Source organism: Astatotilapia calliptera, chromosome 15, assembly GCF_964374335.1.
Source record: "Astatotilapia calliptera chromosome 15, fAstCal68.1, whole genome shotgun sequence".
In the NCBI taxonomy this organism is placed as follows: domain Eukaryota; kingdom Metazoa; phylum Chordata; class Actinopteri; order Cichliformes; family Cichlidae; genus Astatotilapia; species Astatotilapia calliptera.
Window position 1 is genome coordinate 7,359,717 of NC_137436.1, and position 18,033 is coordinate 7,377,749.

At 40.7% G+C, this 18,033-nt stretch overlaps 1 protein-coding gene across 2 annotated transcripts; it reads left to right on the forward strand.

The window, feature by feature from the left end:
* The first annotated feature begins 294 nt into the window (after positions 1-294).
* On the forward strand, positions 295-17,248 carry vegfab (vascular endothelial growth factor Ab). Of its 2 annotated transcripts, XM_026194506.2 has the most exons (8): positions 295-1,736; positions 3,783-3,825; positions 5,347-5,543; positions 5,981-6,057; positions 8,464-8,496; positions 12,582-12,656; positions 14,449-14,592; positions 15,462-17,248. In XM_026194506.2, the coding sequence occupies exons 1-8, from the start codon at positions 1,683-1,685 to the stop codon at positions 15,481-15,483; spliced, it is 645 nt and encodes a 214-aa protein (XP_026050291.1). In that variant the 5' UTR covers positions 295-1,682; the 3' UTR covers positions 15,484-17,248. The 2 variants fall into 2 exon arrangements, with proteins under 2 accessions (XP_026050291.1, XP_026050292.1); XM_026194507.2 differs by lacking the exon at positions 12,582-12,656 and having other exon boundaries at positions 313-1,736.
* The last annotated feature ends 785 nt before the right edge of the window (positions 17,249-18,033 follow it).

Consider the following 18,033-nt stretch of genomic DNA (forward strand, 5'->3'; position numbering starts at 1 on the left):
GGAAGTCACGACGCAAATACTTCTTTTCTTTTCCGCCGAGCTCAGGGATGCAGACCGCACCTGATATATGCGTCGCAGCGGATCACAAGCGGAAAACGTTGACCGGAGCACGCACGCACAAGGCTTACGTGTCCAGCCACACACGCTCTACTACGTCGACAAGTTGGGTGCCCTCTCATGTCTAGTCACAAGGCTGGAAAATACTTACCCCGGTACCGCATTAGAGCCCCAGTACAAAATTAAAACCTCACAAGATTATTGCGCCGGTGTGCGTTCACCGGTATTTCCCTCGCAGTAAACGATTCGGAAGGTGCCCCAAAAAGGAGTTCATTTGTTACGTAGATCTGCGCTGTAACGACCCCGTGATACGACTGTCGTATCCAAAGAGTTTTCTTTCTTCTCATTCACATGTAAAAGAAATACAAATTTGGGGGGGGGGGTTACAAATAGACAGGTGTTGTGGCAAAAAAACGTGATGTCTGGTATTTGCCTTAAAAATGATTTTTAAAAATCGACTAAAAATAAAATATATTTTTAAAAAACGATTAGCGGTGTTTAAGCTGCTGTAAATGACTTGTTGCATATAAGCTATCAACCATATCTCTAAACTGATATCGAGTCATTCTGAGCCAGAGAGAGCATACCTGGCACACAGTAGGAGCTTCATTCAGGGTTTTTTGTTTTGTTTTTTTGTTTTTTGTTTGTTTGTTTTTCCAAAGTGACTTTTACATATTCTTTTTTTTTTTTTTTACATGGAAGGCGTTTTACCGACTTTAAAATATATTTTTCAAGGCAGCTGTGGCCAAGAGGGGAAACGAAGTTTCATGAAATGTCACATAACAGTTCTACAACGATATTTTAAGGGATGGATTGGTCATAATGTAGAACAGAGGACAGATACAACAACGCAGATATAATGATATAAAACTGATCATGTGTCTATTTTATATATAACCCCTTTGTAAATCTTGCCTATTTGCCTATATGCAATATTACACATGTATAAGATCACTTTTTTTCTTTTTTGGTGGGGGCATTCTGGGCTCCTATTAGCGCAGAGCTCTATAGGACACACCTACCAGATCATTCACTTCCTTCGTACCGCGATCTCTCCACACTATACGACAGACAGAAGAGGACGCACTAAGACAAGAGTCGAGTGATGATACCGGGTTAAAGATAAATCAGCCAGAGCTAAAGAGACAAAAGTTTCTCGCCACGATTAAACTGACACCGCGGTTTTCTTTTCCACTGAACATCATCCTCGTCCACGGCTTCAAGTTTCAAATGGACAGACACTTGGAGACGCCTGGCTCAACAAGCATGGGATTATTTCTGTAATGTGGATTGCTACTCCCTTGCAAGAAAATAAAGATCTGCTGCGGAACAATGTGAGACGTTGTGCATCTTGGATTCTCGTGTTTCTGGATATCTTGAAAATAATTGGCAACAGTTGAGACAAAAAGAAGAAGTAGTTAACACGCGAAGGATTGTATCCTTGGGACCAGCATGGATTTGCTTTTACAACCTCCTGCCCTTTCAGAGAAGTTTTAGCCGGTCCTCTTGTATATTGTCGTACTTGTGAACTTCATGCTTGAGAACAAAAAGCCACATTTGGCCTGCTGATTTTATTTTTTTCTAAACAAAGATCGTCTGCCCCCTTGGATTGGATTTCAAACACCATGAACTTTATTGACAGTTTGACACTATTATTTTTGACGCTGTCAGCTGTCAAGGTGAGTGTCCCCGGACAGCAAACTGACCCATAGAGAACAAATTTAAAAGAAAAAAAAAGATCACATCAATTGAGCCATGTAGGGACTGCTCATTAATGTGTAGCTTGTCCTTGTCTTTCCTCTAGCTAGGTCACCGCTCGTGTTTAAACAAGCTCAAATGTTTTGTGGCTTTTTTTTTTTTTTTTTTTTTTTGAGGAGATTTAAACAGCCATTACGCAAAAGTGGCGTTGTATAAACATAACCCACACACACTCGGCGGGTGTTGCGAGCCTTTTTTTATCCTGTAAATCTACGCTAAGTGTTTATTTCTTTTATTAAAACGCAGAAAAATCATCTTAAGTTTGGCGTTGGCTGACTGCAGGCCTGCTCTAAAAAACCACCTTGGAGATATTATTACGCTTTAAAGGCGCAGTGGCTCCATTCTGATTTAGGACTTGTGAGCAGGTTCACTACCGGCATTCTGGCTTTTTCTGCTACAAGAAGCGGCTCCAGTTCTCAAACTGGAATTCAACCCTTGATTCCAGTAGTGACCGAACGTTAGTCATCCCCCTCAAACCGAGATTAATCAGCCGATCTAGCGGCGGGATTGTAATGGCGCTTTAGTGCCCACTGTAAATCGTTTTTATATAATCATTAATCAACTGCTGGTATGGCTTTGAGCAAAGGTTTCAAGGTGAAAAAAAAATACAACCTCAGTAGGAGGCTGCGCGTTTTCCTGTAACATGATTGGACTTTCTTGTAACACCACTTTCAAAAGAGCCCATTGCTTCCTTTTGGTTTCCGGCGGCAACACAGCTCCTCTCGCGAGCATCTCAGCCCCAGCATAATAAAAGCACTAGCAGGCTGGAGTCCGGTGAAGTGTTCATTGAACTAACTGGATCACTTAATGACAGTTAGGCCTTTCAATCAACACTGGACTGCACGCGGGTGAAGGCTAAAATGCTCGTCTATAAGCCGGCATGTATCATCACTCGGTTTAAGAGCCGGTGCTGGCAGCTTGACACCCATACATTAATGTATAGTGCGCTTTTTGGGGGGGCTGGGGTCTCTCAGCCCACAAGGTTGGACCCTCTCACGCCACCAGAAGGGGGTGGGGCCTGCTAACAAACCGACCTTCTTCATTTTTTTCCTCTCCTTTCTTTCTTTTCTTTTCCCCCTCCTCCTCCTCTTTCCTCCTCCTTTCTCCTTTCATTAAGAAACAGAAAAGAGTTTCTTATCGCCAAATGCCGGCTCACTCGGCACAGGCCGTATCTCATGCAACATTGGTGAGATATTGCGTGAGTTGCGCGTGCTCCTATGTGAAAAAAAAATGGGAGAGGGAAGGGTTGTGCGCGCGCGCGTGTGTGAAGACGAGACGGCATTGTGCGTAACGAACGAATGGAAAGTTGCCAAAAAAAAAATCCTTTGTGGCCCAACTGGTGTGGTGACAGCTACCCCCCTGTGAGGGGAAAGTAGCAGGCTGAAATTCTTGCCGGCTTTAATGGCAGCGGTTATTAATCCGTGCTGCCTGGAGGCAGTGGAGCAGCACAACAATAAAGGTCTAGTAACTGAAACTAAACAGCCAATCCTGAAGTTTATGAAGTTTGGTCACGTTAATGTGGCTGAACTTAGGTCAGATGGTTTGACACGCTGTGCCTCCGATCAAACATTTGCCCATATACGGCCTCCCTCACCACATATACATATAAGTTATAATTAGACTAGGAGCAGGCTGATTAAGGAATTGTATCTTCGGGTGTTTTATTTTGAAAAACTGCTACCCCTCGGATGAACAGCTGATGTTCTATAGAACCTTATTGTTATTAGTGTTAAAAGCTTATGAATATTTAAACCCTTAAAATGTGATTGCAGTCTATACCGTGTGTAGGTTGGCCTGTGATAAGAGGCATGTTTGTGTGGTTTTCATGTTTCAACAGCGATGTCATAATGTAAATATGTCTTTGGCACAACTGTGGATAAGTAAGGGGCATGGAGAGGGTTATGCTAAGTTCTTGCACAATCTACTGTAACTAACGGCGTGCTTTTTTTATTTCTTTTTTCTTGCAGAGTGCCCACATACCGAGGGAAACAGAAAGAGGTCCACATAACGGTAGGTGTCCTACAGGGCACCGTGGGAATACAGTCTGTGCTGGACTCCCTGGTTGGCTAAAAGCCAATAAAACAAAGGGCTGGTTTGAATTTCACCTTGACATTAAAGGCAAATTATTGCCTCCTAGTGGACAAAATTGTCATTTGACCCTATGGAGAGTCATCCGGGACCATGACTCTCCTTTTTTTTTTTTTTTTTTTTTAAGCTAAAGAAAATGAGCTGTTTCATCTCTAAATCTTACCGTTGGACACGTTCATGTTGAACAGCATTCCTCCTCGTTTGAGGTTAAGCTGGTGAAATGTTATAGAGACCAGAGTCTTTTATAGAAAGGAATGTCACCCTCTTGGCCTTAAGTTTAGTTTTGCACAATCCCAGCATTGCCCAACATAAATTGGACAATCAGAAGCTGAACTTCGTGATGTTGCTCAGGCCCAGCATGTTTGGTTTGGCTTCCCAGAGGGTTCTCAGACTGGGGTTGTTTTAGGTCCAGCAATGCTCTGAGTGATGTTCTGGAGGTATTGCTGGTCTGTGTGCTAACATCTTTCTCAAGAGCAGAACTCCTGCAAAGACTCAGTGACGGGAGGTTGGTGTGTGGGGGGGAAATAGACTGAAGGTGAAAAGCACACAACAGGCTATTAGTTTACAGCTTTAGGCAATATGGATACAAAAAATTGGGTGACATTCAAGACCAGAGAATATTCAGTGCAGGTGATGACGTCAGACAGCAGTGACTCCGAGTCAGGGTGCATCTACCCTAGGGGATACTTCTATAGTTAACATGGATATTTGGAAAGATGCTGAGATAATAACCTAAAAGTTTGACCTGTAGATGGCAATAGCGGTAAAGACTACCAATGAGACTGAAGGATATCGCTGACTGACATATGAAGGGGTGGTAAATACATTTGAGGGTCACACATATGTGGATAGGGTTTGTTAACATAAAGTAACAGATAAACTGTTAATACTGTGATTTAGAGGTGAGATGGGCAAATGAACAGCTGAAAAAGTAAGCCAATATGGGTAAAAAAGTTGATACTGTTCTCTAAACGATGAATGGTAAGCTAAAAGTAATTGCACAGATTAATTGGTAAGCTGAGAGTAGTCCGGATCTAATTAGCTCAAATAAACAAGAGCTGGTGTTGATGAAGGGGTTCTTGAGTCTATCTGAGAGGCCTTTGGTGAAGCTGGAGGGTTGGTAACGTCACTCCTGAAGTGAAAAGTGAAAGGGGTTGGAAACACAACATAGAGGAGTACTTGTTAATTTCAGTGAGGAATTACATAAGTGTGTAAAAGTAGGTCAGTCCAGTCTGTATTTGATGGTAGACACCGAGCGCTACTCGATGGAATAATACAACATAAAACGTGTGTGTGCATGTTTATGTGTATAGTGTTTGTTGTGAGCCTGCCAATTTTCTTTATTCACATCTCCATTTAGGTGTGTGTGTTCAGGAGTGACTCACTTATACTATGGCTCCTCTGCCATTTTCTAACTGTGTGCACTGTTACTCTGTCTCCCAGTGATCCCTCTGATGGAGGTGTACAACAAGAGTTTGTGTCAACCTCGGGAGCTTTTGGTGGAAATTCTGCAGGAGTATCCAGATGAGGTGGAGCACATCTTCATCCCGTCATGCGTCGTTTTAACACGCTGTGCCGGCTGCTGCAACGACGAGATGCTGCAGTGCACGCCGACATCCACTTATAACGTTACAATGGAGGTCAGCAACGTTATTTGGAGCAGTAATACTTGTGTTTTTATATTGTTTTTTCTTCTTTGGCAGTTATGCCAAAGAAGGATATGTCTGTATCCTAAATATGGACACTTATTCAGTTTATTTTTGCCCAACCGTCAAGCTAAGAAGGTGCACAGGCTTTACAAGTGTCCGTCCGACCAGCCCAGGGCCCTCATGGTACTTAGCATAAAAAAGCCCCTTCAGCCTGTCCAAGTGCACATAGCTCAAAGGCTGCTTAGGTGTGACCTTTGAGCACTGAACCCTATTGTAGCATGCAAAAGCTGTGCATTTGGATCCATTCGGATCTGCCTTTTCTATTATATTACTACCCTGACTTTAACTTGAGGAACAATGAAGGACACTGGATATTTAGAAATACGACACACCAACGTGTATTTCTTATTTTTCTCTTTCTTTTACAGATTAAAAGAATTAATCCCAGGAGGCAAAAAAATGATATTTTCATGAGTTTTACAGAACACAGCGCATGCGAGTGTAGGTAAGAAACCCTGAACACACACACACACACACACATACTCACATCCACACAAAGCACAGCCAAACATCACTGCAGGCAAATCAACGTGCCTTTGTGGAGCAGAGTGGAAGTTGGCCAAGCACGCCATGTGAAGTTATTGTTTGAAGTTTTCATCTGACACATTCACCAGATGTGTATCACCTAAATCCATATCTTATCTTTGCTTCTTTCACTTCGCTGATTCTAAAAAGACCCGAGCAGGTTTGAACACATCACAGCAGACATTCACAATGCTGCTTACATTCATCTTGGTTCCATCGAGTACAATGCCCTCTAAAGCATTGTTTGCAATTGCGACATGGAGGTCGCTCCTCGGTCCATAGTTTAGATATAGGTCTGTGAGATAAGTGTTATAAAGTGGCATTTTGCATTTTACTGGGGCAATATGGTGCTGCAAAAACAGCACTGTATTATTGTTCGAACGATGTGCACTGCAGATTCTGTCCATCTCAGACCCTTCCCTGTGCAAATTACCCCAGCTTCTGCCATGTATGCAAAGGCTCTGCATCAGTGGAAACTAGGTATATATGGCTTCTATTCAGAGGCTTTTATTCAGTGTTATATTTAGATGTGGCCTTGTCTTAGGTTTGATGGTTCACAAGTTGTCTCTGGACCCTCTCACAGACTGCCCAGAGACAAGGTTAACTGTGACTGAAATTACCACGGATCCAGTCAGTTTGCTGTTTTGCTTTGACTGGCAGAAATAGGTGAAACAAATAACATTATCAACATCAAATGATGTCCCTCTTGTGGCCTAGCATCAACAAACACTATATAATCACTTTTTCTTGTCACCTTTTTTGCTGTTTCTTGTTGGACATGTGTAGTTTTCCATACTCGTGACATTATGATGGCAGATTTGAGCTCTGTGTCATGAATTAGTAAACCTTGACAGAGCGTCAAGGTTTACTAATCCTCCCACGTTTCAGGAAACCCTGACAATAAAGCAAACATTGCAAGTATGAGTATTGGCCAAAGGCCGAGTTGAATAGCTCTTCTTTTTTTTTTAAACTGTATCTCACGTTGAAGCCACTTGTCCATCAAACTTCCGAATTTGGGCAAAATATCCACAGGGAATTAGTTCTGCATGTCTGCAGCAGTGACGTCCTAGTTCACCATTTACTTGAAGCTATAAACCTTTAAGACACCTTTATAAAAATTTAGATGGTGCTATGAATCCATTTAGTTCTATTTTAAAATTATGACTTAACTATTACAGGAACTGCTTTATAGCTATTAAGTCGCTGGGAAACTGATATACACATTGTACATTAAAGGGTTGGTTGATAGCTTTTGGTTTTGTTAAGTTTACAACCCTTCTGGGAATCATCTGCACCTAGATCTCTTTTTACATCAGTGGGTCATTGTTTATGACTGCACATCAAAAGCTACATTGTCACTGAACAATCGCTGATGGTGCTGACGCTACATTTTAGCAAATGCTCACCACTTGGACTGACTGCATTTGATGTGATTGACCAGTAGAATTCAGACATATGTAAATGAGAAAGCTTTGCCAGCATATTTATAACCTACAGGTACAGACATACCTACTCTAAAAACCTGATCAGCATGCCCCTGGTTTGGAGAGGCAGACCCCTCTGGAAAAAAGCTGCTCAGTCCTATACTTTGTGTTTTTGTGACTGGTGCTTAAAACACTTTAGCTATATGGCAGTATGAACTCTAGCTATAACCCAGTGTAAGTATTTAAAGGGTCTATCCTCCAGTATAGGGTTGGCTTTAGTACAGTTTTGTTCTTGTAACTACTCAACTTTTAAATTAAAACTAGACGTTTAGCTTGTAATTGGGTAGTTTTACTGTGTTGCTACTTGAAGTAAAGAATTTGTATCCTAATGTACAGTATATGTAAACACATATACTGTCATGCGTTCTCCATCTTGTGCAGACTTGCTGTACTACTATGTAAAGCAGAAACTTGGCAAGTGGTCTATTACCTTGCAGGAAACATTGTTTCCTAAGACTTTGGAATAACTATTGCCTCCAGATATGCCAGCAACTCCACACTGTTATTGGCTGGGAAGTGAAGCAAACCTGTCAAAATGTGTTTGTAGTTGTGTGTATGTGTTTTGTGTGGATCCATCAATGAATATAATCCAAGAACTGCAAAATTTCCCAATAAATTGAATTCACTTGCCAGTTGCAGATGCCAGATACTTGAAAAGAAACTAGATTTATCATAGGTTCTGGTAAAGGACGGTGACGCAATGTGATGTGAAAAGATTCATGTGATTCCACCCATGATGATAATAAGCCCCCAGTCCCTGATGATCTTGATAAGTATCTGTTTACCGGGATACAGTTGCATGCTGTGATCTAATGTCATGTTGTTTTGTTTCTGCCTTTCAGGTTAAAGAATGAAGTGACAGAAAAGAAAGAAAAGTGAGTACAGCGCTCTTTCTGCATGGAGATTGTGATTTGGGTGGAAAACAATAGGGACTTGAGATTTGATCTTTTTCCGGTTTTGCCTTGCCAACAAACAATCATTTGTCTGCAACTCTCAGCCTTCCCAAATTATACTATAGTCCCTTTTGAACATAAATGATGTGCCTGTTATTTTCCCACTCCCACTTCCTCCTTTTTTCTTTCTTTAATATAAAAAAAGAAAGACAAAAACACAGATAGAAAAGCCAAAAGCAATAACATGTCATCAAAACCTCAGTGAACAAGCAACATGAGATCGTCCTATAGTGAGCACAAATTAACATGCTGCTGTCAGATAATAAACATTGGGAATACCAGCTAATCCCGCTCAGGTCAATGAGTGACACTTGATGAGTTCATTGCACTTGCAAACCTGTCCTTTACACCTTTCCCACCTTTTCTATCTCATCTGCATTCCTCTCCCTCGTCTCTGCTGTGTAGATGCCACTTGACTTCTGCAACTTTGGTTTCTGACTCCTCTGATATAGATAACAGTGTTTTTGAAGATCTGTTAAACTTTTGTGTTTATAGTCCTATCTTAAGAGGGCCTCCCTTTGAATACTACAGAAGTCAGTGTGCTAAGGGTCATTAAACTCTTTAATCCTCTTTCTGTGAGTAGCCGTTGATATTTTTCCATTGTGGGGTTGTTGTTTTGGTTTTATGTCAGGTCGTCTGTCATATAGATAAGGGGTAGCTGCGTGATCTTCTTGAACTTTGCTTTAACTGTTTTTGCGAGTGTGGCTTTGGTGGGGTGTTACTTTAGGGTAACAGTTCATGTTCTTGTTTCTGATATTTTGATTCGTGTTGGCTAACCTCTCTAAGGCAAGAGTCTCAAAGTCTGTTAGGATGACTCATTATGTTGAGGTTGTGAAATTAGTTAATTATCAACGTCTCTGCGGAAATTGTGTGGATTTTACATTTGAAACACGTCTGCTTCATTCTGTTACACAGACCTAGATGCTGTATTTATCAATCAGTCCTAAATGGGGCTTAGTTAGCCCCATTTATGACTTCTGCAGTCTGTGATCCAGATACATCCCTGAATCAAAATGTTATTTTTAGCCATGCTCACAGTGATAGCAATGACAGATTCTTTTCAGTTTGCCAGTCCATCCGCAGTTTTCCCTGAACTAAAAATTCTCTACAATTATTAGCGCATTTTGTACAAGAAAACAGTGATCGTTTCAATATTAATCATGACTTTGGTTATCCCCCAACTTGTTCTCTATTACATTCATGTTTAGGTGGGGAAAAAACAACTAGTGGGTGGACAGTCTTGAATGTTGCACACATCCATTAAGTGGTGATGGTCTGCAGAAAATAATTTGATCCCTTCCAATCATTCATAAAGCGCCATCAATATCACCCGCTTTGGATTATGAATACGTATTTGCAAAACTAACAACATACCACCACCAGCCGCGGCTGGGCATAGTGCTAATTGGCAAATGTTATCATGCTAATACACTAAACCAAGGCTAAATAGCCTTTTACCTAGCTACACATCAACATGTTAGCATTGTCATTGTGAGCAAGTTACCATGCTGATGTTGCATTTAGCTCAAAGCACTGCTGTGCTAAAGTTAAACCTAAATGTGCTGCTAGCATGGCTGCAGCCTTCCTTCCCAGTCATTTTCATAAAATGAAATTTGGTTTGCCCATCAATAAGGTAGCTAGGTGTCAAGTGCAGAGTGGACACATGTGGAAAGAGACGTGTAAAATAAGGAAAGATTCAGTCAAATGAGAATCCAATTCTAATAATAGTCTAAAAATCTAAAATTCTTTGACAGACTGCACTACCAACAGCAGCAAAACCTTCAAGAAAAACATCTGTCATACTAAAAAGAGGGCAACTTTATTTTTAAGGTCACCCACTGAACATAAGTTTAAAAAAAGCACCTATGTGACTGAATAATGGAGTAACATCAGGTTATGTGCTTTGATATGACCTGAGGTCACAGGACTATACAGCTCTGTGAAAAATGAAGTTTTCACGGGACTTTATACGGTCCTGTGAAAAACTAAGTACACCCTTTTTGCTTCCACAATGATTAAAAGAGTAAATAGCAGCCAAGCACTGATAATGAAATGTACTTGGTTAACTGATAATAATTTAATCGAGTACATTTGCTGATTATCAATTAATTGATAATCGATTAATTAATATCTCTTTAAAAGTAAAGTTTTGGCAGTTTTCTGGTCTGGAACATTCAGCTGTGTGTTAACACAATGCCACAATCTTCCCAGGAGTGGACGTCCGAGTCAGCTCAACCCAAGGTCTGACCCTGCAATGCTCAGAGAAACTACAGACTCTACAGGCCTCAGTTAGCATGTTAAATGTATGGCTTGTTTGGAAGGCTGCCAGGAAAAAGCATCTTCACTCTAAAAAGACAATGGCAGCACGGCTTAGGTCTGCAAAGTTGCATCTGAACAAACCACAAGACTTCTGGAACGATGTCCTTTGGACAGATGAGACCAAAGTGGAGACGTTTGGCCATAATGCACAGCACCACATTTGGGGAAAACAAGCACAACATATCGGCAAAAGCATCTTATATCGACTATCAGCCACAGTGGTAGAGGGATGATAATTTGGGTTTGTTTTCTAGCAAAAGGACCTGGGCACCTTGCAGTCATTGAGTCGGCCATGAACACCTCTATATACCAAAGTATTCTAGAGACCGTGTGAGGCCATCTGTCCGACAACCAAAGCTTGGTCCTAACTGGGTCATACAACAAGTCAAATCTCCAACAGAATGGCTTTAAAAGGAAAGGTGCTGCAATGGCCTAGTCAGACCTCAACCTGATCGAAATCCTGTGGAGGGGCATTGGAGCTGTGCATAAATGAATTCCCGCAAACATGGATGAACTGGAGAATCGCTGTGAAGAAAAGTGGACCAAAATTTCTCCAGAACGATGTGTGAGACTGAAAGTCTTACAGAAAATAACCGCTTTAAGATATTGCTGCTAAAAATTGTTCGACAAGCTCTTGTATCATGGGGTGCACTTAGTTTTTACCAGGACTACATAGAGTCCTGTTAAAACTTTCTTTTTCACATCACTGTGAGTCTGACACTGCAGTTGTATCACGTCTTCTGTGCATGATACAATTGCAACACTTCTATTTATTTCTTATTCCTCCTAATATTTATAATATTTTGTATTTTTTCTTACTTAGAAAGTAGAATTAATGTACTGTATATATGCTAGCCATAAATACCAATAGATACTTGTAATCATGTTTTTGCTGTTACGTCTAACTAACAAAAAGTTTCCAGCATAATTAAATATACCTTGTGCAGCGGAATTATATCTGACTCAGCTCGTTATAAATAATGCATATGAAATCCAGCCTATACACCAGGTGCATGCTTTGTAAGCACACACTGGCCTGTTCTCATTGTGCTGCAGTTTGTAACAAGTCGAGTCAGTGATAAAGAGTTGGCCCGAATAGACTAAAAGATGCGGTTTTGGTAAAGTCCAATTTTTTTTGTATTCAGATCATCTGGGAAACTTCCACCCACCATAACCTACAAAGAACAATATGCTTTCACTCTCTGCAGAGTCATTGTACTTATTATTTAAACATATATACATATCTTTTGAGCCCAGTTTTGGGCAGTGAAGGAACTTAGTCTCGGAATATGCGATATTAATCATATTCACACAGTGAGCTACTTTACTCTGGCTGTTTTTTGAGAAAGAGGATATAAGTTGTTGTCTTGCTTTCTAAAAGCGTTATTTGTAGGTCATTTAACTCATGATGGAGTTACTTTCTCACTACGCTCATTCATTTCACATCATATCTCATCGTATTAATTGGGTCCAGAGAGCCTTGTGTGAAGTTAGAATCCCATATAAGCCAATCAGTAACAAAAATTAAAACTCTTAGCTAATAAAATGATATACATATTTTTTTAAAAACCAAAAACATTGCGATCAATTCATGTTGGCTTAAGCAATTATCATTCAGAGATTTAAGCACGTCACTCTCATCAGTCTCTCAGGCATCTCTCTGCCTTGTTCTCCTGTCTCTCTTGCAGAAAATCCCGGACAGGCAAGAATAAAGGCCAAAAGAGAAAACGAAAGAAAAACCCTGAAAATACAATTCATGATGCGTATGTCAGCTCTGCCTTCTCCACCTACCTGCACCTGAGTGTTGCGCTTCTTATAATTAAGCTAATCTGGGAGGAGTTATTTTGCCCCTTTTAATTTGTACCATTTAATTTGCTTATCGGCCCTATCGATTAGCATGTTGCTTCCGTGTGGTGTCCAAACTTTGTCTTGTCATCCATGTCCTAAATATTCAGAATCTTAGACTGTATATAAAAGACATACACAGTTTTTAGGTTTCAGGAACTTCCACTGTGGAAGTTTTTCAAACCTGTATTCTTTCTTCTGGCCAGCAGGGGAATTTTTAGCTATCCAGCTTCTTAGTCAGATCCGTTCCTCGCTCGTTTGAACAAACCGCGATGGCAAAAAAGAAGTCTTTGCTAACGAATGGGTAATTCATATTGGCTGTGTCCACCTTTTATCTACAGTCTATGTTCAGGATATTAGACTATGCCCTGTTTGCCGATGTGTTTTGCGAAGGTAGCTTCAGTTAAATTTTGAGTGATAACTAGGGGGTACTTCAGACCACATACCAACTTGCAAGGAATAAACATTAACCTCAAAATCTCCAACTAATCTCCTAGTAATATAACCGAGGCAATGGTTGACTGATGTTCGAGACGAGATACAGCATTGTATCATAAAACCGACAAAAACCTAGGGTTCAAATTGGCTGTGGCTTCTTGTCAGATAGCTCTTTTTATTATTGATAATGTCCACGTTTAAAGGAGTTCAAATAAACAGATCTTAGATCAGCTGCTAGCTGTAACATGAACCTCCTGTCTACTGACACTGATCTCAGATCCACCAGCATGGCTTTGCCAACCGGCTCATACTGTTCTGGTATCTGTGCTGGGATCACCAGGGTTGTAATCATAGTCCCGTCTTCAGTGTTGAGTCTGTGCTGCTTTGCTGTGTCTCGTACCCGTCTCCTTTCCCCACTTTGTTCTTTTCATCTTTACAAACAGTTTTTTGTTTGGTTTTTTTGCTGTCCTGTGCTTAATGCTGGTACTTTTCATGTTATGTGAAGATATGAGTGATGCTATCTATTGCTTTTTTTTCAGCAAATTGTTTAGCAAGGACTGTTTTTTTATTTCTTTGTTTGCCTGCTTTTGTGTCTGAAACCATAAAAAACTAATATTTTATTCAAAAGTAATATAACGAGATCATGTTTCTTCAGTGTTCATACTGTGAAGAGATTCCTGTCTGTATTTTCACTTGTAATTTGTATATTAAGATGTCAATGAAGTATCTGGGGCTTCACACCTGCTGAGAATTGTAATTCAGATGACTTTCAGCCTTTGTTTTGATTTCATGTCTCTCTGTGGGAAACCTAGTCCTCGGCTTTCCTTCAATAAAATGAAATCTTTCCTAACAGTGCATCAAACAGACCCTCGAGTCTTCTTTATCACGAGTTTAGAGTGACAGTGAGAAGTGCGCTGTCACTGACCCGCACTTTAAAGCCATATATTGCTTTGTGATGCATGAACTGGTCTCGAGCTTCGCTAACTGCATGTCTAACACATATCGTTCATTCAGGAGAGGTCGAATCAGCTAGGCAAGGATGGGGGTAGGGAGCAGGTTTATTTCTACTGCTTGACTTTCTGCCTGCTCTGAGGGATCCTGTGAGCAATACTATACAACTGTCACATGCACAAATTGGCAGTGGCTCGGAGGAGCAAACTGGAGCATATGAAAGGGTTGACCCAAGGGTGACCTTTCTTATGGGTGATAACGGTGCACTGTGATAATCTGCCTTTCCTTCTTCCTCCCCATCTCCTTGTGTTGTCTGTCCAGTGTTTGTGAGCCGTGTTGTGATCAGTGCTCAGAGAGGAGAAAGCGTTTGTTTGTACAGGACCCTGCAACCTGCCGGTGCTCCTGCAAACACACAGACGAATACTGTAAAGAACGCCAGCTAGAGCTCAACGAGAGGACCTGCAAGTAAGTAACATCGGCAAAGTGGTTCACCCATTTGTTGGACTAAACGGAAAACCTGTGTGGAATTTATAGTAATGCAACCAACTTAAGATCCAAATATAGTTCGGTCAGATGACATCGGTAGCAAACAGGCTCTAGTCACAACATCCCTGTTAGACTCCACTATGGAGGCTTTTGCAGGTTCTCTTCATATTCAGTCGCGTGACTACTATAAACTACTGTAATCTAATGTACTAGCACTGGAACATGGTTTGCATACAAAATTGTATGCTGTTTCTTGTAGTCTTACAGTCTTTTAAATGCAAAAACAGTACATAAAATCATAGACTGCATTTATAGCAACTGAGATGCCAGTAACCGGTTTGCGTACTACCAATTTGAAGGTTCAAGTGAGGAATTTTGGGTCATTTGAGGAACTGCAGTTTCTGGATAAATATATGTTGAACTGGCAAAGTCTGCAGTCTGCAGAAATTTGTTTCAATGCCCTTTTCATTGTTTTAAACTATGATTATTTCAAAAAAGCTGCATCCCTGCTTGCCCAGGACCAAGCGGCAAATTGACTTAATTATTAATTCACTAGCTGGGACCACACCCTTATGTAGATGTGACAGCATATGGGGTTTGGGGTAGGCCTACTGGGCCAGACAGATCCCCAGATAGTACTGAGAGGTGAATGAATCGGAACAGCTTATAGTACAGTAGGGCATAGATGGAGAACTGGAAGGGGAGTTTATGAGATAAGTTATCTCCAAATAAATGCCACCTTGCCTGCATTTGTGTGAGCAAGACAAAAGAATTAAAAATAGGCTGATTTTGCTGTTCCCTATAAACATTTATTGCGCTTATGATCATTTCTCTTTCTTCTTGTTTAGATGTGACAAGCCAAGAAGATGAGAGAAGTGGGGGCACCAGATGTACAAGATGAAGGAATATATTAGAGATACTTCACAGCACGCACTTTTTGACCTTTGAACTGTAAGCTCTTCTTTTCTGTGGAAAGCATTCCCCATGGACCGAAACAGAACAAAAAGAAGGACTGAACTGAAATTTCCTCCCACTGTATATCTGTGTGTACATAGACCACATTTAAAGAGAGAAAAAAAAGAATATACAGAATTGTTGCTGCTACTGTAATAACTAAGCCCATGATTCGTCTAAAAGCAAAATAGGAGCTATGTGGTTTTGCATTTCTAGCAGGCTTGCAGTGCAGGTGTAGTCTTATCGTCAGATCATTGTGTACAATTACTCCACTGGATACGAGTCTACTGTGGTTGTGTTTCAATCATAACATGCGAAACCTCTCAATCTAATATATATTTAACTGCTAAAACAGCAGGCAGGACTGAAGAGGACGTGGGTGTCTTTTTTTTTTTTTTTTAAGCGATGGATGGACCTTTCTCAGACGACGTTTTGCCTTTTTTCTCCTCGTGATATCACTTCCTTCCCTCTGAAGACTTTGCAGCACTGACCTGTGCTTACATGGGTCACGTCTGTGATCAGAGGAGACTCTGAAGTGCCATATACTTTTAAAGGGATACTGGTCATCGATATAGAGTTTGTATGTATTGCTATGTCCTACAAGAAAACCACTGTATGATTGATTCCATTTGAAAACTGTGCCTCACGAAAGAGTACTGCTTTTTAAATTATTTTTGTTTGCATTGTTTCAGGAGTCTGTCAACTGTCGACGTAGTTTTCTTCAATGTTGAACTCAATACAGAATCCAGTGATTATACAGCTTCTCTAAACCTGTACATAGTTAATATCTCTCTCTAATAGTTCATTCTAGATAATTTATGTTATAGAGTATTTTTCAGTATTCAGTCTACCCATATTTAATTTGGTCTATTTATGTATGCAGTGTTATGTACCTGTGGCTGTCCTATCTCCCCATGTGTAAGGTCACTGATGGCTACTCTCGTTTCTACGAAGCAAAATAAGCAACAACAAAAAAATCATAAATGATTTTAACATTCCCAAATAGATCATTTGTACTGATAACACCTCCTCCTTTTCAACCCGTCTCATCTAAGGGCGTGGGTACTCTGTAGAATTTCAACTTGTGAGTGTGTGTGTGTGTGTGTGTGTGTGTGTGTGTGTGTGTGTGTGTGTGTGTGTGTGTAAGAGTTAATGTCTATATGAGTGATTGAATGGGATACATCTGTGTGAAGTAAGTATTTAAGTATTTAAGTAAGTAGCGGACGTTTGTTTTGTACACGGCCCAAGATGCAAATATAAAAAACTACTGCTCGCAGCTCAGTATACAATACTACAACACTACCACCGTTTTCAAATCTGGATAACAATCTGCATCTTTCTGCCATCAATCTTAGAGCCCTAATTATTAGATCCCTTTGTCTCTTCTTCACTATTAACATGTTTTCTTTGTCTGTGTAAACAGTAAAGCATATTTATTTTCAAATCATATTGTTTTATAAAAAATAAGAAAAGGGTTGCTGTGTTGTGAATGCTGTGTTTTTCGGAAATTTAATTGGGCAGCGGTGTTCTTCTGTTTTTGTGCGGCAAAGTGACATTCGCACATCTAATAATAATGAAAGAAAGCCGAAGAGACGAATAAGAAACTCCTGCACATAAATATATATATTTTTTATGAGAGACCGATATTCAGTTCAATGAATAAAATGCCACCTTAAAGCACCATGCAATATCTTCATTTGTTAAATCTGAGTATAGACGGCTGCAGTGGGGAAGTAATTATTCAATTCACTGCTGAATTTGTAAGTTGTGCTCACTTCCAAAGAAATGAACAGTCTCTAATATTTAATGGTAGAGAGAGTTTCTTGTAGTTGGTCACCAGGTTTGTACACGTCTAAGGAGGGATGTTGGCCCACTCCTCTTTACAGAAACTCTCTAAGCTTCAGCTCCCACCACATTTTTTTCTGGCTGGGCCATTCCACAACTTTAATGTGCTTCTTCTTGGCCACTTTTTTGTTTTGTTTTTTTTATTGTTTTGCTGGAAGACCCTTCCAGACCCATCTTCAGTGTTCTAGCTAAAGGAACAAGGTTCTCATCCAATAATTTATGGTCCATTGGCCCACTCCGGGTCAGGGACGAGACCCTGCCCCAAGTGGAGGAGTTTAAGTATTTCGAGGTCTTGTTCACGAGTGATGGGAGAAGGGAGCGGGAGATCGACAGACGGATTGGTGCCAGTACAGCGTCCGCACCACTGCAGCCGCTGTACCGGTCTGTTGTGGTGAAGAGAGAGCTGAGTGAAGTGAAGCTCTCAATTTACCGGTCAATCTACGCCACTACCCTCACCTATGGTCACGAGCTGTGGGTAGTGACCGAAAGCACGAGATCGCCATTACAAGCAGCAGAAATGGGTTTCTTCCTAAGGGTGACTGGCCTCTCCCTTAGAGATAGGGTGAGAAGTTCAGCCATTCAGGAGGGGCTCAGTGTAGAACCGCTGCTCCTCCACATCGA

Bases quoted from the DNA above. Each gene is read 5' to 3' on its own strand.
- vegfab (XM_026194506.2), top strand. From the start codon at position 1,683: ATGAACTTTATTGACAGTTTGACACTATTATTTTTGACGCTGTCAGCT. The intron at 1,737-3,782 runs GTGAGTGTCCCC...TTTTTCTTGCAG, and splicing joins TGACGCTGTCAGCTGTCAAG to AGTGCCCACATACCGAGGGA. The intron at 12,657-14,448 runs GTATGTCAGCTC...TTGTCTGTCCAG, and splicing joins GAAAATACAATTCATGATGC to TGTTTGTGAGCCGTGTTGTG.